Source organism: Primulina eburnea, chromosome 18, assembly GCF_022965805.1.
Source record: "Primulina eburnea isolate SZY01 chromosome 18, ASM2296580v1, whole genome shotgun sequence".
NCBI lineage: Eukaryota > Viridiplantae > Streptophyta > Magnoliopsida > Lamiales > Gesneriaceae > Primulina > Primulina eburnea.
In genome coordinates this window covers 32,827,415-32,848,771 of record NC_133118.1, presented here as the reverse complement: position 1 = coordinate 32,848,771, position 21,357 = coordinate 32,827,415, and the positions used below count along the sequence as shown (strand labels likewise).

The following is a 21,357-nucleotide window of genomic DNA, read 5'->3' as shown; positions in this document are numbered from 1 at the left end:
ATTCGAAGATGCATTATACACGGTGATAGAAAAAATTGTACCTATACGCCAATCAAGTAAACATCTCTCGATACATTTTTCTATTTCTTCACCTTAATGACCAGATATTGGGCAAAAGTTCAAAATCTTTTTATGTAAGTTCCAATTTGCATCAACAAAATGAGCAGTAAGACACGTGTAGTTAACTTTCTGAATAGATGTCCATGTATCTATGGTAATGCACATATTTTGACAATTATCCTTTATGAATTGCTGTAATTTCGCCTTTTCACTCAAATTGGACTTGTAAATTTCTCTTGTGATTGTCCTTCATGATGGAATATCAAACATTGGACATGCAACAGACAAAAAATGCCTAAAACGAGGGTTGTCAACAGTCTTGAATGTGAGTTCATCCACAATCAACATGTTACACAATGCATCTCTAACTTTTTGTTGCTCAAATCTCCAGTTAACAAGAGAGGCATCTTTATCACTTTTATGAATTTATTGAAACGAAAGTCTATTTTGATTTGTTTCAACCTCATGTGGTTTCTTGTTGCATGATTCATAATGGTTTTTAAGGGGTTTAGTTCCATGAACTTTTGGATCAGCTTTAATATCTCTATAACAATATTTGCATCTACCTTTTTGAACATTCTTATTTTCACAAAAAAAAACCTTTCAAAGTGTTCCCACCATTGTGACCTAGACACAACCGTCCGAGTACGTTTTTTGGAATCACATAATTTATCATCCTTGTCATCAACCTTATCATCAATGTTCATACTAACCTCTTTGTATAAGTCACTTTGTGGTTGTATGTTTGGCGAAGAAAGATTTTCAGATATTCCTCCAAATTCCATGTATTGATAAATTATTAGTAGAATATTTGCACTTTCTGGTTCTGGATTGTAGCCCACAAGATTCAATACATCGCTACATCAAACAAGAAATAAAATTGTAAGCGACTACAATGAGTAATGACAGCAACACAATGACATCAAGAAAGAAAACAAGTTACTGGACAAGAAAAAACAAGAAAACATGCCACTGGACAAGAAACAACAGAAAAAAACATGCTACTGGACAAGAAAACATGCTACTGGACAAGACACACAATTAATATATGATCTATAAAAAACAAATCGTATATATAGCTGGTTTTGGGGTTGCTCGACTTGAAGCCTAGAATCCAAATGACATGAGTACTAGGGAAACTAGGACACTCGGCTACATGGCAATGGTGGTGGAGAGTGGGACTAACCGTAATTAATAAATGATTTAAAATTAATATATGATCTATTAATATGATCTACATGGCAGTGGTGGTGGAGAGTTAAAGCTTCGAATCCAAATTAATATATGATCTAAAAAAACAAATCATATATATTATATATATTCTTCCCAAATAAATCCAAAATGCAATTGTTTTCACTTTGCAACATAAATGTATCATACAGGAAATTCAGCAAACATGTAGTGAACAAGATTTGAGCGATACCAGCAACTCTAAAACACCGACCGAAGCCAAGATTCGAGCAAATCCAGTGTCGATTTCAACAGGTCTCCAAGAAATAGCGATGTAATTCGAATTCGTTATCCTCGTTCTAAGTAGCAGTCTCGCGCAAACCCTCGTTCTAAGTAGAAGTCTCGCGTGGTGCTTTGGCCTTTGGATTTTTGAATTCTGAAACGTAGAATTATAATATTGGCCTTTGGACTTTGGCCTTTCCAATTTATTAAATTGATCTGGACCGGTCATTATTAATTTATAAGCCCAGATATTTTTTTTAAATAAACAATCGGGTATCCGATAGGGTAATTCGGGTATCAACTCTATACCCGAACCCGATCCGACTAAAATATAGTCGGGTTCGGGTAGTTACCGAACCCGACTATTTACCATAATTTACGCGAAAATTGCATCCGATCGGGTTCGGGTCGGTGGAACCCGAAAATCCGACCCGATTGCCCACCCCTAATTTGGAGATTTCAACTTCTCCTACATCACCATTCTACTACCTCGGGTAGGATTCACTAGAAGACTTTGATCGATACAAATAGTTGTACAAAACCCACCCAGCATAGGACTTACCCAATGCCTAGCTGAACTCCTAGACTAGACTGAAGGCAGCATCTTCTAGTCAACATTTCTTTAATGTTTATGTGAGAAAGACTACATACACAAGTTTAATGTCTTTGTGCAAGACTGTATTTGAGTGGTGGTGTGTGTGTGTGTGTGTGTGAGAGAACTGATCTCTGAAAACTACCCGAAAGTGTTCTCACACATTGAGGGAAATATGCTTCTAATCTAAAGCTGATAACACGTTTAAGTGTTCCCTCGACTTGGTTGAATGCTTTTTTCTTAAGCTGATATGACTTTGAAGCGTGCCCTTTTCTTTTCTCTCTTGTGTTGTATGTCTCCACTGATCTTCACCCTCTATTTATAGGCGTGATGTTTGATATTACAGTGAGACTCAATTATTGTATCCGTTGCATTTTGAATTAGTTCTTCGAAATTTTTCTTGTTCTTTCTAGAACAATTTTGTCTTTAAGCTCTGATGCAACGTCCATTATTGTCCTTTGACTGGACAAATGTTTTTGTACCTTTGCACACAGCTGGATTTCACTTAGTTCAGCTTCTCTTGATCTGCAACTGATTACTCCAAACTGATATTCTGAACTGGTCAGTTGATTTGGTCTTTAGTTAGGCTGGTGAAATCAGTTGACTCGTCAGTTGAACTGATTTCACTCTTGTTCAGTTGAACTGATCTTCAGTTGGGCTCTTCATCAGTTGAACACTCATTCAGCTGGCCGGGCTTCTGAGGTTCTCCTACTGAACCATCTATCAACTGAACAATCAGTTGAACTCATTTACGACACATCAGTTGAACTGGTCTAGTTTGGTTGATCATTTGATGCTTTCAGTTGGCGTCTTCGACAGCTTCAGTTTTGGCTGGTAACTGATTATTTTAGTTATCTACACACTAAGGTAGATTATTAAAAACAAAAAAGTTTTGTACACATCAAAATTAAGATTGCGAATATGAAATGTTCCAACAGATACCTTCTGGAAACAGAAGAATGGGAGACGTAGAAGATTTCATCTTCGAACTACAACTATTGTCTACTGCCTACTTTTTTATTGTTTTCACCTCAAACCATCAGATCGTTTCCGCATAAGTTATTGTGATCTGCTGGAAATATATTTGAACAAGATAAGATATAATCTCTAACAGTATTTTAGCACCTTTGCAAAAATGTCCAACAAAAGAACGAGTTTATTCAACCCCCTCTAAACTCTATATCGATGCCCAACAAGTGGTATAATAGCGTGTTATTCTTGTTCTGAAAATCTACAACAGAAATGACACATTTCAGGAAAGTCCATATGTTCTCAAAAGAGGATTTCGATGATTGGAAGATCAAGATGCAAGCTCATCTTGCAGCCCAAGACGATGATATGTGGTTTGTCATAAAAAATGGTCCCTTGAAAATTCTAAAGCCTAATACAGCTATTGATGTTACTGAAGGTGCACCACAAATGCTTGAAAAGCGAAGAAGTGAATGGACAAGCAAGGACAAAAAGAGAGCAAATCTAGAAAATGTTGCGAAGGGTATTCTCTACAAAACAATTGACAAGAATACCTTCAGCAAAATCAAAATATGTCCTACAAAAAAAGAGATTTGGGAGAAACTCATCCAAATTTGTGAAATAAATGGCTAGACTATCTATGGAAATGCAAAAGTTCGAAAATCTCAAGTTGAAAGCTGGAGAAACTCTAAGCGAGTTTGATGAGCGATTTAGCAGCTTAGTAAATGAATTAGCAGTTTTTGGAAAGGAACATGGCAATAGAGAAGTGGCACTCAAGGTGATGAGAGCTTTACCAGGGAATGGGATGTCAAGAGAATGACAATGAGAGTTTCAAAAGATCTAAACAAGTTGGAGCTACATGACTTGTTTGCAGATTTAAAAGCTTATGAGTTTGAATTGGAAGTAAGAAGTGGATAAGAGCCCTTGTTGAATCTACCTACCAAGGCTCTTGCAGCTACTGCTACATTTGTTCCAAATGTATCACCTGCTCCTGCCAATTGCCATTGAAAGCACATCTGACAAGACTGCTGAACAAATCAGCAATAATGCAATGTCCCTATTTGTGAAGAAATTTTCACTATTCATGAAGAAGAATAACCGAGCATACAAAAATCCAAACCGAAACTTTAAGAAGGATTCACCACCTGGTGATATGGAATGTTTCAACTGTGGAAAATTTGGACATTGATTTACCGAAACCTAAGAAGGATGACCAAAAGAAGAAGGAGTACAAGCGGGATGATAAGAAATCTAGAAGAGACCGCAAAACAATGATTGCTGAAGAAAGTAAATCTAAATAGGCGGAGTCTAGTTCTGAGTCTTCTGACTCAGATGACCATTCCAGCGAAAGTGATGAAGAAGAACTGAATCAGCCTCGGCATCTGGAGAGGTATTTGATTTTGATTCTGATGAATTTACACAAAATGATTTAGTGAAAGCATTGCATGATATGGTAGAAGAGTACTCAAAATTTTCTCAGTTCCGAGAAAGTTAAAATTGAAAATCAAAACTTGGAAGATCAAATCAGTAAGTTTACTTGCTTGCAATAAAACGGCTGCAGTGATCTAAAGTTGAGATAAGTAAATTAAGAACTGAGAATGACGGAGTAAATGCAGATTACTAGACAACGATGTCTGAAAATCAGAAGCTATCGGTACTGGTAAATGCATGGAATAAGTCTTTTTTTTCATTAGAGAAGATGCAAGAATTACAGAAGCAATCTGGAGACAAGAGTGGTCTCGAAATCAGTAATAATTAAAACGCTTCTGAAACAAGTACAAAGCCAAAACTGTATATGTGAAAAGGGAAATACATTCACTTTGTTAAATCCAGTGTGGTACAAGAACCTGAAGTACCGACTGTTCAAATTGAAATGTTTGTAAACCAGACGAACAGAAGTAAACATTATGGTCTGGGTTACTTTGAACCTAAGAGTAGAGTCCATCAGAGTGCTGTATCTAGTAGAGGATTCAACTCAGGATGACAACCTTCTGTAAAGGTTAGAAACTACCAGTACTATAATTGTAGACTAGTTTAGAAGAGATACAGACCAGACAATAAAAACAGAAGGTAAGAACAACATCCTAAAATGCATTTTGTTAGAAATAACATATTTAGAACTTCTGTTGCACGCACCTCTGGGGATACTCGAAGTACAAGATCACCTAAGATTGTACAAATGTGGTTTCCTAAAGGACTGATAAGGCTCGGACCCAAATAGATTGGGTACCAGTTACTAAAATTTGTGCTTGCAGGTACATGATAGGAAAGCCAAGATAAGAAGCTCTACATGGTATCTGGATAGTGGATATTCCAGACATATGACTGGACAAAAGAGTCTACTCTCATAAATAATGAGTTGTAATGGACCAAAGATAAATTTTGTGGATAACTCAAAAGGTAAAATCATGGGTAATGGTAAGATTATCCATAGTAATATCACTATAAATGATGTGTTCTTAATTGAAAATATATGTTACAATTTAATCAGTATTAGTCAACTGTGTGATAATGGTTACTCAGTAGCTTTTCAGAAGCACACATGCACAGTTAAAGATGCTAATGAGTCTATAGTCTTAACCAGAAAAAGAGAAGGCAACACTTACAAAGTATCATGGAACAAAGATCATGTTAATGTTCCTACATGTTTAGTTGCATCCCTAAGTGATAAACATTGGTTATGGCGCAAGAGATTGAATCATCTTAACTTCAAGTCAATCAATAATCTCAAGAAGCATAATATAGTTGATGGTCTACCTAATATTAGTTTCATTAAGAATCATGTATGTTCTGCATGTCAACTTGGCTAACAAGTAAGATTTAGTTTTAAGAATAAAGGTAGTAAATCAACGTCGAGATTTTTGGAATTATTGCATATGGGCTTGTTTGGTCCATACCTTATCATGAGCTTAGGAAGAATGAAATACACTCTTGTTGTTGTTGATGACTTTTCTAGATTTACTTGGGTAATCTTTCTTGCTGGAAAACATCAAATCAGTGGTCTTCAGATCAAGCTTCTGAAAAAGATTCAAAATGAAAAATCAGTTTCTGACATTAAAATCAGAAGTGATCGGAGCACTGAATTTACTCACAAAAGTCTTGAGTTATACTTACATGAACAAGGTATTCATAATGAATATCCAGTTGTCAGAAAGCCTCAGCAAAATGGAGTATCTAAGAGGAGAAACAAAACTCTTAAAGAAGTTGCTAGAACAATGCTAGCAGATGCAGACATCTCTCAGTGCTTCTGGGCAGAAGCATTCAACACCGCGTGTTACACACAAAACAGAACCATGATTAACAAGAGGCATAATCAGACTCCATATGAGATATGGAAAGGGAGTAGGCCTAATGTATCATATCTTCATGTGTTTGGTTGCAGATGCTTTGTGCATAATAATTGTAAAAATTATTTATCAGCATTTGACTCAAAATCAGATGCTGGACTTTTTCTTGGATATTCAACATTAAGAAAAACATATAGAATTTTCAATAATAGAACTCTTAATGTTGAAGAATCTATTCATGTTGTCTTTGATGAAGATAGCAGTGGTCTTGAAATTTCTAACTTGTCAAATCTATATAACAAATTAGACAGAATTCATCTGGAACTGGATAGTGAAGATGATGCAGAACCAAGTGTCAAAGATGCTCAAAATCCAGAACCAGACATTCCTATGGTAGAACCAGTTGTACAGACATAGGATGTACCAGAACCAACAGCTGACATTCCAAAACTTACTACGGCTTTACCTGAGCATGATCCAAATCCATTGAATCAGGAAGAAATCCCTCTAAACCCTTTTGTTTAGAGAAAATCACACTTTCCATTGGAAATTCAGCAGCTCCATTAAGAACCAGAAGGCAAATGATAAATGAATATATGCATTCTACTTTTATTTCTCAGGATGAACCAAAGAAGATTGAAGAAGCTCTTTTGGATCCCAGTTGGATTGAAACTATGCAAGAAGAGCTGAATCAATTTAGAAGAAATGAAGTGTGGTTTCTTGTACCTACACCATCTCATCAAGCAGTTACTGGAACTCGGTGGGTATTTAGAAATAAACTAAATGAAGATGGTACTATTGCTAGAAGTAAAGCAAGACTGGTGGCTCAAGTTTTCAGACAAGAAAAAGGAATAGATTATGATGAGACCTATGCACCAGTAGCAAGGCTTGAAGCAATCAGAATATTCTTAGCCTTTGCTGCTTCAAGAACTTCAACGTTTATCAGATGGATGTAAAAAGTGCCTTCCTAGATGGTCTATTGCTAGAAAAAGTTTATGTTGAACAACCCCTATGTTTTATTGATCATTTATTACAGCATAATGTTTTTAAATTACACAAAACCTTGTATGGTTTGAAACAGGCACCTAGGGCTTGGTATGACGCTCTTTCACAATTTCTTATCAATCATAATTTCACCATCTACACCGTAGACAAGACATTATTCACATTAGTTAAAAATAAGCACATTCTATCAGTACAGATTTTATGTTAATGACATTATCTTTGGGTCAACTAACCCCAAATTATGTGAAAAGTTTGCTAAGATAATGCAGGAACAATTCGAAATGAGCATGATGGGAGAATTGACCTTCTTCCTACGACTGCAGATTAAGCAACTCGATATAAGAATCTTCATAAATCAGGCTAAGTACACAAAAGAACTACTGAAAAAATTTGGCATGAAAACATGCTATGTTGCTTCAAGGCCAATGAGTTCATCTACTAAACTTAATAAAGATGAAAATGGAATTTCAGTAGAGGTAACTCAGAATCGTGGTCTTATTGGCTCATTGTTATATCTTATTACCAGTAGACCTGATATTATGTTTGTTATTTGTATTTGTGCGAGATTTCAGTCTAACCCTAAGCAATCACATTTTATTGCTGCTAAAATAATTCTGAAATATTTAAAGTGTACTCAAAATGTCTGCCTATGGTATCCCAAGGATTCCTCTTTCAATCTTATTGGATATCCAGATGCTGACTATGCAGGTTGCAAACTGGAAAGAAAAAGCACCAGTGGTTTTTGTCAATTTCTTGGTGATAGGTTGGTCGCCTGGTCCAGTAAAAAGCAGACTTCCATAGCCACGTCTACTGCAGAAGCAGAATATCTTGATGCTCTCAATTACTGTGGATGCAACAACAACTTAAGGACTATGGAGTTCAAGACTCTGAATCACCTATATTCTGTGACAATACCAGTGCCATAACAATTACACACAATCTAGTACTTCTTTCCAGAACGAATCACATTGACATCAGACACCATTTTATTAGAGATCATGTGCAGAAGAAGGACATTTGTCTGGAATATGTCCCTACTGATCAACAAGCAGCAGATATCATTACAAAACCTCTTCCTGAGAATAAGTTTTCTTATTTTCGTAATGTTCTTGGTTTAATTTATTTGTCGTAACTACTAATTACTATCTTCTGATTTTTATGCATAAAGTAGAAACAGTAGATAACAAGAAATTTAACAAAATGAATTGTTTCACTCATAAAATCAGATGGAATTGATGTAATAAGGTCTGATCGAGGGACTGAATTTGTCAATCAAAATCTTTGTCAATTTTTAGAAAATATTGGAATTAAGCATGAGTTCTCAGCAGCTAGAATACCTCAGCAAAATAGTGTTGTTGAGAGAACAAACTGTACGCTTAAAGAAGCAGCTTGAATAATGCTTGATGATTCTAGTATATCTCAAAGATTTTGGGCAGAAGCAGTAAAAACTGCTTGTTAAACTCAGAACAAATCAACGATTAATAAAAATTATTTGAAAACACCATATGAGATCTGGCATGGGAAGAAAAGTGTGGTGTCTTACTTCAGAATATTTGGCTGTAGATGTTTTATTCACGATAATGACAAAAATCATTTGAAAACTTTTGATGCAAAATCTGCAGAAGGAATATTTATGGGTTTTTCATCAGTTAGTAAAGCTTATAGAGTGTTTAATAAATATACTTTGAATGTAGAAAAATCAATTCATATCATATTTGATGAATCTGCACTAACTAGTAAGCCAACTGATTCAGTTGAGCTAATTGATCGCTTTACAAAAATCAATTTGGAGGATGATAGCGAAGAAGAAGTTCACACCAATCGAAAACACCAAAACCAGAAATAGTGGATCAAACGGTTGAATAAGAAATTGTTCCGAACAATCAGTTGGTGCAACAACACGATGATATCCAAATGCCAACTAAAACCGTAGCAACTGAACAAATTGAACCAGTTGCTGAAGTCGATCCGACAAATCCCAACTACAGATGAAAGAAATCACATCCACAAGAACTGGTGATAGGTAATCCATCTGATCCGGTAAGATTTAGAAACCAAATGTTTAATTTATTTGTTCATTCAGAAATTGTTTCTCAAATTGAACCCAAGAAAACTTACGAAGATCTAGCTGATCCTAACTGGATAAATGCAATGCAAAAAGAGCTAAATCAGTTTACCCATAACAATGTCTAGACTTTAGATCCAAGACCAGTTTCTAAAACAATTATAGGTACAAAGTGGGTCTACAGAAACAAACTGAACGAATATGGTTCAGTTGTGTGCAACAAAGCGAGAGTGGTCGCACAAAGATATAGGCAAGAAGAAAGAATCGATTACGACAAGACATATGCACCGGTTGCATGACTGGAATCAATCCGAATATTCCTCGCCTATGCCTCCTTTAAAGACTTCAAAATATACCAAATGGATGTCAAGAGTATATTCATGAATGGTCAGTTGCAGAAAGAAGTGTATGTTGAACAACAACCAGGTTTTGTAAATCAATCTTTTCCTCATCATGTTTATAACTTGAACAAAGTTTTGTATGGTCTTAAACAAGCTCCCAGAGCTTGGTATGAGACTTTATCAAAATTTTAAATGATCATGATTTTATTGTTGGAACATTTGATAAGACTTTGTTCAAATTTTCAAAGAATGATCATATTTTACTTATGCAAATTTATGTTGCTGATATTATTTTTGGATCATCTAACCCAAATTATGCGATAAATTTGCCAAGTTAATGCATGATAAATTTTAGATGAGCATGATGGGTGAGCTGACGTTCTTTCTTGGTCTGCAAGTGAAGCAACTGGAAACTGCTACATTTATCAGTCAAACTAAATATACGAAAGAATTGCTTAAAAAATTTGACATGGAGACATGTTCAGCTGCAAATACTCCCATGAGTTCATCTATTAAATTAGATAAAGATGAAGTGGAAATATCAGTTGAGACGGCACTTTACAGAGGTTTAATAGGTTTTTTATTTTACCTAACTGCTAGTCGTGCTGATATTGTATTTGTTGTTTGCATGTGTGCTAGATTTCAAGCTAATCCTAAACAATCACATTTCTCAGGTGTCAAACAAATACTGAAATATCTTAAAAGCACACAAAATGTGGGCTTATGGTATGCTAAGGACTCATATTTCAATTTAATTGGATATTCAGATGCAGATTATGCAGGATGTAACTTGATCGAAAAAGCACCAGTGGATCATGTCAGTTTCTAAGAGACAGACTGATCACATGGTTCAGCAAGAAGCAAACATCCATAACAACTTCCACTACAATCTAGTTCTCCATTCAAGGACCAAACATATTGATGTCAAACATCACTTCATCAGAGATCATGCTCTCAAGAAGGAAATCAGACTGGAGTACATATCAACCGAACCACAAGCAGCTGACATCTTCACCAAACCACTTCCCGAGACTAAGTTTTCTTACTTTCGCAATATTCTTGACTTAATTGATTTATCTTAATATTATTTGCATTATTATATATTCTTGTTGTTATTCAGTTATTACCAGTTGATTATTCAGTTGTTACCAGTTTGAATGCAGAATAATAAAGCATCAAAAATAATGAATAGTAATGAACAAAAATATAAATTTTATTGATAATATCTAGCTGCTATTACACGATTCAATTCCCTATCTACTGCATCTTGCCAAAGAGACAACCAAAGGGACATCTCATCGGAGGCAGTTTTCTAAAGCTTTCTGAAAAGGCAATCTTGTCTAGAATTCTATACTCCTTCATGAGCATCAAGTAGTAGAGACCTTCATCGGTGACAAGGTCTGAAGTATGAACGACGAAGGGGCGCCGCTTATATTTGATCTCAGTTGCCTTTTGTTCATCTGTGGCAACTATTCCATCACTCTGGAGAGATTGCAGCTCTTGAATTGTAATGCCTGAAATAAATAAATATCACAAGTTGTTGATTTAGTAATATGAGATTACTAAATAATTAATAATTTTTAAAGAGGAAAATATGACATATCTTGGACATATGAAGTCCAAATGATTTGAGATTTGGATATAACGTAGAAGGCTCAAAGATATAAAAGTTTCATGTTTTGAGTTTTGGAAAATTAGATCGTTTGACTGGTCCAAAGGGATATATCAGTGTTAAAATGTTAAATATTATATATTATATTATATTATTTTATTAATATAATATAATATAATATTAAAAAAAAGTAAAAAAAATAAAATAAGGATAAATTTGAAAAATTTGTTCGAGAATGAATGAATTTCATTCTTTTGACTGTGAGTTTACGGAGAGGTGAGAGAGAAAAGAGGAGATAAGGATTTTGATTTTCTTTTTGATCTTGTGACTTATCGGTTTATCCAATCGACGAACCGACTTCAGTTTTGGAATCGTTGACACGAGGTCTTCGATTTGAGGTATAAATTTTATAGTTTAGGTAATGTTTGAAATTCGTTGATTTTTGGAATAAATCCGATAAATTGTTAAATCATACTGAAATTGAAGATTGTTGAATAGTGTATGATTTTAACGAAGTAGAGAAGATTATAGTGGTGTTATTTTGAATTATTCCTAATTTATTATAATTAGGGATTTTTAATGTTTAGATTGAGATTGGAGAGTTGTTTGTCAGTTGTTATTAATTCTGATTATATATTCGAGGTCTACGAAGTATAGGCTACACGTTGATATAAATTTTTCGTAATTTGACGGATGTTGTAAAATAGCCTATTATTTGAAGTTAATTAATTAGGGTGTATTTGATGGTAGTATTGTGAATTAAATATACCAGATTATTAAATTGTTGAACGATACGAATTTATAATCGAGTTTTATATTTTGTTGAATTAATTGTTGTTGGGCTATTTGATGTTAGATATTGAGGCTGTTATAACTGTGTTGATACGGTGACAATGATCTGATAATTATTGTTGAATTATTTAGATACATCACAAGCCTCGGGATCAAAGAAATAGCCAGATTATATATATACTCGATTATCAGGTACGCGTTGACGTACGAGCATATGTTGTTATTGTTTAGTATTGATGAATACTATTGCGTTGAACGGTGATAAATCACCGGAATTGGGTGATTTAATATTATATTTGTTGTTGTTTATTATTGTTGATATTGTTGACTATCGTTGTTGGGAGACGTCTCGTTGATGTTGTCACGTTGATGTTGTTCGTTCAACGATATTACTGTCGCCGGAGTTGGGGTGCGACGTATCGTTGATGTTATTCGTTCGACGATATTGCTGTCACCGGTGTTGGGGTGCGACGTATCGTCGATGTTGTTGTTCGTTCGACGATATTGCTGTCGCCGGAGTTGGGGTGCGACGTATCGTTGATGTTATTCGTTCGACGATATTGCTGTCGCCGGTGTTGGAGTGCGACGTATCGTCGATGTTGTTGTTCGTTCGACGATATTGCTGTCGCCGGAGTTGGGGTGCGACGTATCGTCGATGTTATTGTTGCAGTGTGATGTTGTTGAGGTTGTTGATGGTTGATTGTCCAGAAACGGCAAAGGGGGTATTTCTGTTATCATTTCAGTTATATCTTATGTTGTTGTTAATATAACTGTTATGTATTACGATGATGATTGTTGTGTATGCTCACCCTTTGGGGCTGTTTTTGTTGGACAGGTTACAGGACTATACTGTGAGATAGGATAGAGGTGAAGGACTAGGTGTGTCTAGTTAAACAGTCCTGTAGTTGATAGTAGATAGAGACAGTATAGCTTATTGTCTTACTTGAGTTGTATGTGTGTATTTATTATACTGTTTCTGCTGCATTGACGTAGATAGTGTGGTGATTGCACTATTTTGTCGTATATGCATTATATTATGACGTCGTCGAAAAGAAATTTTTTGATGCATATGACGTCACATGTTGTATGATTACGTGGCGAGGTTTGGGGCGCCGCATTTGGTGGTATCAGAGCATATGTTAGATGTCTGGGATGGTTAGGAGTTGGGTTTGTGATGAGGGAGTTGGATGACGATAATATCTGCATGTGTCTGTGCATTTGACTTGTTATTGATGATTTCTCGATATGATTGATTGTTCTTTAGTTGCGTGTGTTTTCGTGCGAAAGGTGTGATGATGATTACTGGATTGTAATTGTTAAATGTTATGATTAACAATTTGATTTCCAGTGATGGCAGCTAGAGAACAGGTACATCCACACGAGGAAACAGAAGAGGTTGACAGTGGGTTTGGACAGATGAATCAATTGCCACCTCCTCCTATGGGACATGCACCTGCAGATCAGCCTTTATTACCTGGTGAATTGACTTTGGCACAGTTCAGCAGTTATTTTCCGCCGAGATTTGATAGTTCTGAGACTGGTGAGCGAGCAGAGGAGTGGATTGAAAGGATAGAGCAGATATTTGTGACCGCTCCGTGTGCTAGGTCTGCTTGGTTACGATTGGCTACATTTCAGCTTTCGAGGAATGTACTGTTGTGGTGGCAGACGACTGAGGCCGGATTGAGAGCTCAGGGCCGTACTGTTGATTGGGATGTGTTTCGATCTCGTTTTCTTGATAAATATTTTTCTATAGCAGCCAGACAGAAGAAAGAGAGAGAATTCGAGGATTTGAGACGGGGTAGTATGTCTGTTGCTGAGTATGAGTCTCGGTATTCTGCATTGCTGAAATATGTGCCACATATTGCTACGAATGTTCATGCTAAAATGAGGCATTTCTTGAAAAGGTTGAAGTTAGAGTTATTTGATCGTGTGCAATCAAACAACCCGGTATCATTTGAGGATGCAGTGACGAGGGCTGAGATGGCTGAGTTATTTATGCAGGAGTATGGGGCTCAGGGACGATTATCAGAGCCGACTAGGGAGTCATTGCGACCTCAGGGACAGTCTTTTAAATATCAGAAGGGTTCATCTTCTTCTTCAGCATCATCTGGGAAGCGTCGATTTGATTCACGACGTGCTGAGAGTCGTGGGGGCAGTTCTCAGTCTGTTCAGGGGCAGAGAGGAGAGTCCAGAGCAGTGAGATGTTTTCGTTGTGGGGGACCTCATCTGATCAGAGATTGTACACAGACCGAGATCACATGTTTTGAGTGTGGCGGTGTTGGTCATCTGGCGAGACAGTGTCCTAGTCGTGAGGGGCAGCGAGAGCCTAGGAGTGCTAGAGGTAGATCCTCAGAGAGAGGAGGACGACAGCCTCGTCAGTTTACACCACGACCTTCTGGAGGACAGCCACGTATGCAGGGAGCTGGTCCGCCTCAGGCACATGTGTATGCTTTGACACGAGAGCAGGCAGAGGAGGCACGAGAGAAGATGATAGCGGATAAGTGTTATTTATGTTCTTATCCTGCTTATATTCTTATTGATACTGGTGCCTCGCATACATTTATATAGAAGAGGTTTGTGGTTGAGCATCATATGCGCTTGTCTCCATTGTCTATGCCTCTTTCTGTTTCGACACCTTCTGGAGTTGATATATCAGTTGTATCTATGATATCAGATGGTATTATTTCTTATGAGGGCTATGAGCTGAGATCTGATATGATTATTCTAGAGATGACTGATTTTGATTGTATTGTGGGAATTAATGTGCTGAGGAGATATTGTGCGACAGTTGATTGTTATCAGCGGGTGGTATATTTTTATACAGACGAGAAAGAGCGTTGGACATTTTATGGGAAGGGTTCTCGTCCCCGTGTTCCGTTGGTATCTGCTATCCGGATGTCTCGGTTATTGGAGCATGGACATGAGGGTTATCTTATTTATGCTGTAGATGTGACAGAGAAGAAGAAGGAGGTGGGAATAGAGGACATACCTATAGTTGCTGAGTTTGCCGATGTATTTCCTGATGAGATTCCAGGCTTCCCACCAGTCCGTGAGGTGGAGTTTGGGATCGAATTGATGCCAGGTACTTCCCCTATTTCTCGTACTCCTTACAGAATGACACCAGCAGAGTTGAGAGAGTTGAAAGCCCAGTTGCAGGACTTGCTGGACAAGGGATACATTCGCCCTAGTGTATCGCCTTAGGGTGCACCAGTCTTATTTGTGAGAAAGAAAGGCGGAACGATCCGGCTTTGTATTGACTATCGACAGCTGAATAAGGTAACGATTAAGAATAAATATCCCCTCCCTCATATTGATGATTTTTTGATCAGTTACAGAGAAACTCGGTATATTCGAAGATTGATTTGAGGTCAAGATATCATCAGATACGAGATAGAGAGGAGGATATTCAGAAAACAGCATTCAGGACCAGATATGGACATTATGAGTTTTTGTTATGCCGTTTGGGTTGACGAATGCTCCAGCTGTGTTCATGAGGTTGATGAATAGGGTATTTCAGCCTTATCTCGATCAGTTTGTTATTGTGTTTATTGATGATATATTGATATATTCCAGGAGTGAGGCTGAGCATGCAGGGCACTTGCGTTCAGTGTTACAGGTGTTGCGAGATAGACAGTTGTATGCCAAACTCAGTAAGTGTGAGTTTTGGTTGGATCGAGTGGTCTTCTTGGGTCATGTTATATCGAGAGATGGGATTTCTGTTGATCCAACGAAGGTCGAAGCCGTGTTACAGTGGTCCGCACCTACATCTGTACCAGAGATCCGTAGTTTCTTGGGTTTAGCAGGTTATTATCGTCGATTTATCGAGGGATTTTCAAAGATTGCTAGGCCTTTGACACAATTGACTCAGAAAGGTGTGCGACTTCAGTGGTTTGAAGCATGTGAGAGGAGTTTTCAGGAGTTGAAGCACCGACTGACGACTGCACCGGTGTTATCAATCCCTACAGAAAACGAGAGGTTTGTTGTTTATACTGATGCATCATTACATGGTTTGGATGTGTTTTGATGCAGGATCGACATGTTGTGGCATATGCCTCAAGACAGCTGAAACCACACGAAACAAGGTACCCCGTGCATGACTTGGAGTTAGCAGCCATTATCTTTGCCTTGAAGATATGGCGACACTATTTATATGGTACCTCGTTTACGATTTATACTGATCATAAGAGCTTGAGATTTCTGTTTACACAGACCGAGTTGAATATGAGACAGAGACGATGGCTAGATTTGCTGAAAGATTATGATTGTGAGATTGAATATCATCCTGGTCGAGCCAATCTTACAGCTGATGCATTGAACCGTAAAGTGAGTTGTACTGCAGAGGATATGACAGACGAGAGAGTTCAGCGATGGAGGGAGTTAGTGTCTCAGAAACAAGATACTCGTTTTAGAGTGGCTGATGATGGCAGTTTGAGGATGAATGATAGATGGGTAGTTTCTGATATATCAGAGTTGCGCCAGGGCCTGTTGCGGCGTGCACATTGTAGTCGATATTCTATCCACCCTGGTGGCAAGAAGATGTATAAGGATCTACGCTCTCAGTTTTGGTGGAAGGGAATGAAACATGATGTAATTGATTTTGTACGTCGATGTCTCAATTGTCAACAGATCAAAGCTGAGAGGAGAAGGCCGGGAGGTGAATTGAGGAGTTTATAAGTACCGACTTGGAAATGGGAGCACATATCGATGGATTTTGTGACTCATTTGCCAAGAAGCACTGGAACTATTGATGCTATTTGGGTGATTGTTGATCGAATGACGAAAGTTGCACATTTTATACCCTATAGCATGAGTAGTACGTACTTGACGATGGCACAGTTGTATATACGAGAGATTGTACGATTACATGGGATTCCAGTGTCTATTATTTCTGATAGAGATCCTCGATTTACTTCTCATTTTTGGGAAGGATTGCAGACTGCGATGGGGACAGAGTTGAGGTTGAGTACAGCTTATCATCCTCAGACAGATGGCCAGACTTAGCGTACTATTCAGACGCTGGATGATATGTTGCGTTCTTATGGTATAGATTTTAAATCTGGTTGGCAGTCATCTATTCCATTGGTAGAGTTTGCGTATAACAATAGTTATCAGAGTAGTATTCAGATGACTCCATTTGAGGCATTGTATGGGAGACGTTGTAGATCTCCGTTATACTGGGATGATGTTGATATAGCTGCAGTTACCGGTCCTGATATGATTCATGAGATGGAACAAAAAGTAAAATTGATACAGCAGCGATTGAAAGCAGCTCAAGATAGACAGGCCGCCTATACAAATAAAAGACGGAGACCCTTAGAGTTTCAGCAGGGCGATCGAGTATTTTTGAAAGTTTCTCCTTTTCGTAGCACAGTGCGATTTGGTATGAAAGGAAAGTTGGCACCGAGGTATGTTGGCCCATATGAGATATTACAGCGGATAGGCACGTTGGCTTATCGATTGGCTCTACCTCCATCTTTATGAGGTATTCATGATGTGTTTCATGTGTCGATGTTGCGGAAGTATGAGACGGATCCTTCACATGTGTTGGATATTTCTGAGGTTCAGTTAGATCCTGATGTGTCTTATGTTGAGAGACCAGTTTGTATTTTGGATCGATTTGAACGGAAGCTTCGTAGTAAGCTTATACCGATGGTGAAGGTTCAGTGGGAGCATAGAGGTGTCGAAGAGGCCACTTGGGAGACAGAGCGGCATATGAGGGAGCTCTACCCCTACTTATTCTGATGGTATGACGTATCTTTATTTATGCATGTTATTACTGTTGTTGATTAATTTCGGGGTCGAAATTCATTTAAGGGGGGTAGAAATGTAATGCCTGAAATAAATATCACAAGTTGTTGATTTAGTAATATGAGATTACTAAATAATTAATAATTTTTAAAGAGGAAAATATGACATATCTTGGTCATATGAAGTCCAAATGATTTGAGATTTGGATATAACGTAGAAGGCTCAAAGATATATAAGTTTCATGTTTTGAGTTTTGGAAAATTAGATCGTTTGACTGGTCCAAAGGGATATATCAGTGTTAAAATGTTAAATATTATATATTATATTATATTATTTTATTAATATAATATAATATAATATTAAAAAAAAGTAAAAAAAAAAATAAGGATAAATTTGAAAAATTTGTTCGAGAATGAATGAATTTCATTCTTTTTGACAGTGAGTTTACGGAGAGGTGAGAGAGAAAAGAGGAGATAAGGATTTTGATTTTCTTTTTGATCTTGTGACTTATCAATTTATTCAATCGACGAACCGACTTCAGTTTTGGAATCGTTGACACGAGGTCTTCGATTTGAGGTATAAATTTTATAGTTTTGGTAATGTTTGAAATTCGTTGATTTCTGGAATAAATCCGATAAATTGTTAAATCATACTGAAATTGAAGATTGTTGAATAGTGTATGATTTTAACGAAGTAGAGAAAATTATAGTGGTGTTATTTTGAATTATTCCTAATTTATTATAATTAGGGATTTTTAATGTTTGGATTGAGATTGGAGAGTTGTTTGTCAGTTGTTATTAATTCTGATTATATATTTGGGGTCTACGAAGTATAGGCTACACGTTGATATAAAGTTTTCGTAATTTGACGGATGTTGTAAAATAGCCTATTATTTGAAGTTAATTAATTAGGGTGTATTTGATGGTAGTATTGTGAATTAAATACACCAGATTATTAAATTGTTGAATGATACGAATTTATAATCGAGTTTTATATTTTGTTGAATTAATTGTTGTTGGGCTATTTGATGTTAGATATTGAGGCTGTTATAACTGTGTTGATACGGTGACAATGATCTGATAATTATTGTTGAATTATTTAGATACATCACAAGCCTCGAGATCAAAGAAATAGCCAGATTATATATATACTCGATTATCAGGTACGTGTTGACGTACGAGCATATGTTGTTATTGTTTAGTATTGATGAATACTATTGCGTTGAACGATGATAAATCACCGGAATTGGGTGATTTAATATTATATTTGTTGTTGTTTATTATTGTTGATATTGTTGACTATCGTTGTTGGGAGACGTCTCGTTGATGTTGTCACGTTGATGTTGTTCGTTCAACGATATTGTTGTCGCCGGAGTTGGGGTGCGACGTATCGTTGATGTTATTCGTTCGACGATATTGCTTTCGCCGGTGTTGGGGTGCGACGTATCGTCGATGTTGTTGTTCGTTCGACGATATTGCTGTCGCCGGAGTTGGGGTGCGACGTATCGTTGATGTTATTCGTTCGACGATATTGCTGTCGCCGGTGTTGGGGTGCGACGTATCGTCGATGTTGTTGTTCGTTCGGTGATATTGCTGTCGCCGGAGTTGGGGTGCGACATATCGTCGATGTTATTGTTGCAGTGTGATGTTGTTGAGGTTGTTAATGGTTGATTGTCCAGAAACGGCAAAGGGGGTATTTCTGTTATCATTTCAGTTATATCTTATGTTGTTGTTAATATAACTGTTATGTATTACGATGATGATTGTTGTGTATGCTCACCCTTTGGGGCTGTTTCTGTTGGACAGGTTACAGGACTATACAGTGAGACAGTATAGAGGTGAAGGACTAGGTGTGTCTAGTTAAACAGTCCTGTAGTTGATAGTAGATAGAGACAATATAGCTTATTGTCTTACTTGAGTTGTATGTGTGTATTTATTATACTGTTTCTGCTGTATTGACGTAGATAGTGTGGTGATTGCACTATTTTGTCGTATATGCATTATATTATGACGTCGTCGAAAAGAAATTTTTTTATGCATATGACGTCACATGTTGTATGATTACGGGGCGAGGTTTGGGGCGCCACATGAATCTTCGTCCAGGTGGACATGGTTTTCGCGAAGACAAAGTCTTCGATATCTTTCTTCCAATCTTATTCGAATGACAGCCTCTCTACAAGATTGGGCTGATTAGAACTGCTTGCTTTGTCCATCAACTCTTGATTAATATTGTCTGCTGAATTATTTTGTATCTAATGACTTTGATCTTATTTATAGACAGAGTCAAACCAACTGAAGAAACGAACTCAAGAATATGAAGAAACTTCAGTCAACCGTCTATATTTAGATTTTCGAGGATGAGATTATCTTACTCTATTGCATTTATTTAGGGAGAATGTTGATTTTTAATTGGTTAACGGATACGACAATTATCAGTTGGTCTTAAACTGAACTGAATCAGTTTCTACTGATCACTCAGTTATTGACCTAACTAATGTTAAATGTATGTTAACTGATTATCGATAAAATTCAACATTAAATGTTGTGACTGTCAAAATTACGCATTAATTATCATTCATTGTATAGTGATTGACAACATTGCCCCACGTAGTCCAATCGACTTATTTATAGTTACACAACACATTCACACGTTTTCTTTATTCAAATTAATCTTGGACTGACACGTGTCCAAAAATTTGAACAATCACCAACATAAGTAATTGTGTCGCCCTCATTCATTGATTCTTCATGTCATTTCATTTTATCAAAGCTTTTATTCACTTAGAGCACACAAATTTTCCGAAGATTTTTATTTGCAAAAATTCAACTCAAGCAAAGGCAAGGCAAACATCAACTTTCATTCTCAACGCTAAGATTATCGACTTCGAATCTGTTCTATCTTTGACAGATGAAGCAATTCAGAGTGTATTTCTAAAACTCGAAGTTACTGGTCTGAAAAAATTTCTTAGGCTGACAAACCAAGTGATTTACCCCAAGGAACTTCAAGAAATCTATTCCAACACTATCTCCGTCGATGGAAAAACCATATCAACCATCAACAACCACATGCTTACTATGAATGAAGACTTCTTCAGCACCCTCTTTCAACTACCTTCCGACGGTTTATCTCACTTCTCGGAGATAAAGACTGCCGATATTGAAGAAATGCAGATGCTGCTATCTGCTGATGGGAAAAAATCAAGGTATCTGATCCCAAGAAAGAACTGAAGCCAGAGATATAGTTATTGGCTGACATCGTTGCCAAGGGTGTTCTTGCCAAGACAGGCTCATTTGTTGCCCTCACTCTTGAGAAGTTTCAGGTCATGACAGCAATCATGACTGGCAGGAGGCTGAACTGGTCTACCATCATCTTCACCATACTGAAAAATATGGTTTAGTCTTTCAAACAGTCCAACGGTTTTGTTGTGTCACTCA

General features: G+C 37.0%; 1 protein-coding gene and 2 long non-coding RNA genes across 3 annotated transcripts; all 3 read left to right on the top strand.

Moving 5' to 3' along the window:
• Positions 1-11,654: 11,654 nt before the first annotated feature.
• On the top strand, positions 11,655-14,032 carry LOC140819935 (uncharacterized). The gene is made up of 3 exons (XR_012115314.1): positions 11,655-11,781; positions 12,308-12,367; positions 13,011-14,032. It is a non-coding gene; the product is annotated as an uncharacterized lncRNA (long non-coding RNA).
• An 873-nt stretch (positions 14,033-14,905) lies between these two features.
• LOC140819290 (uncharacterized) lies at positions 14,906-15,376 on the top strand. The gene has a single exon (XM_073179296.1). The coding sequence runs from the start codon at positions 14,906-14,908 to the stop codon at positions 15,374-15,376; it is 471 nt and encodes a 156-aa protein (XP_073035397.1).
• Positions 15,377-18,409: 3,033 nt separating this feature from the next.
• LOC140819984 (uncharacterized) lies at positions 18,410-20,008 on the top strand. Its single transcript, XR_012115325.1, has 3 exons — positions 18,410-18,499; positions 19,026-19,309; positions 19,413-20,008. It is a non-coding gene; the product is annotated as an uncharacterized lncRNA (long non-coding RNA).
• The last annotated feature ends 1,349 nt before the right edge of the window (positions 20,009-21,357 follow it).

What these genes read in the sequence shown, in the direction of transcription:
- LOC140819290 (XM_073179296.1), top strand. Translation starts at nt 14,906, where the DNA reads ATGACTGATTTTGATTGTATTGTGGGAATTAATGTGCTGAGGAGATAT.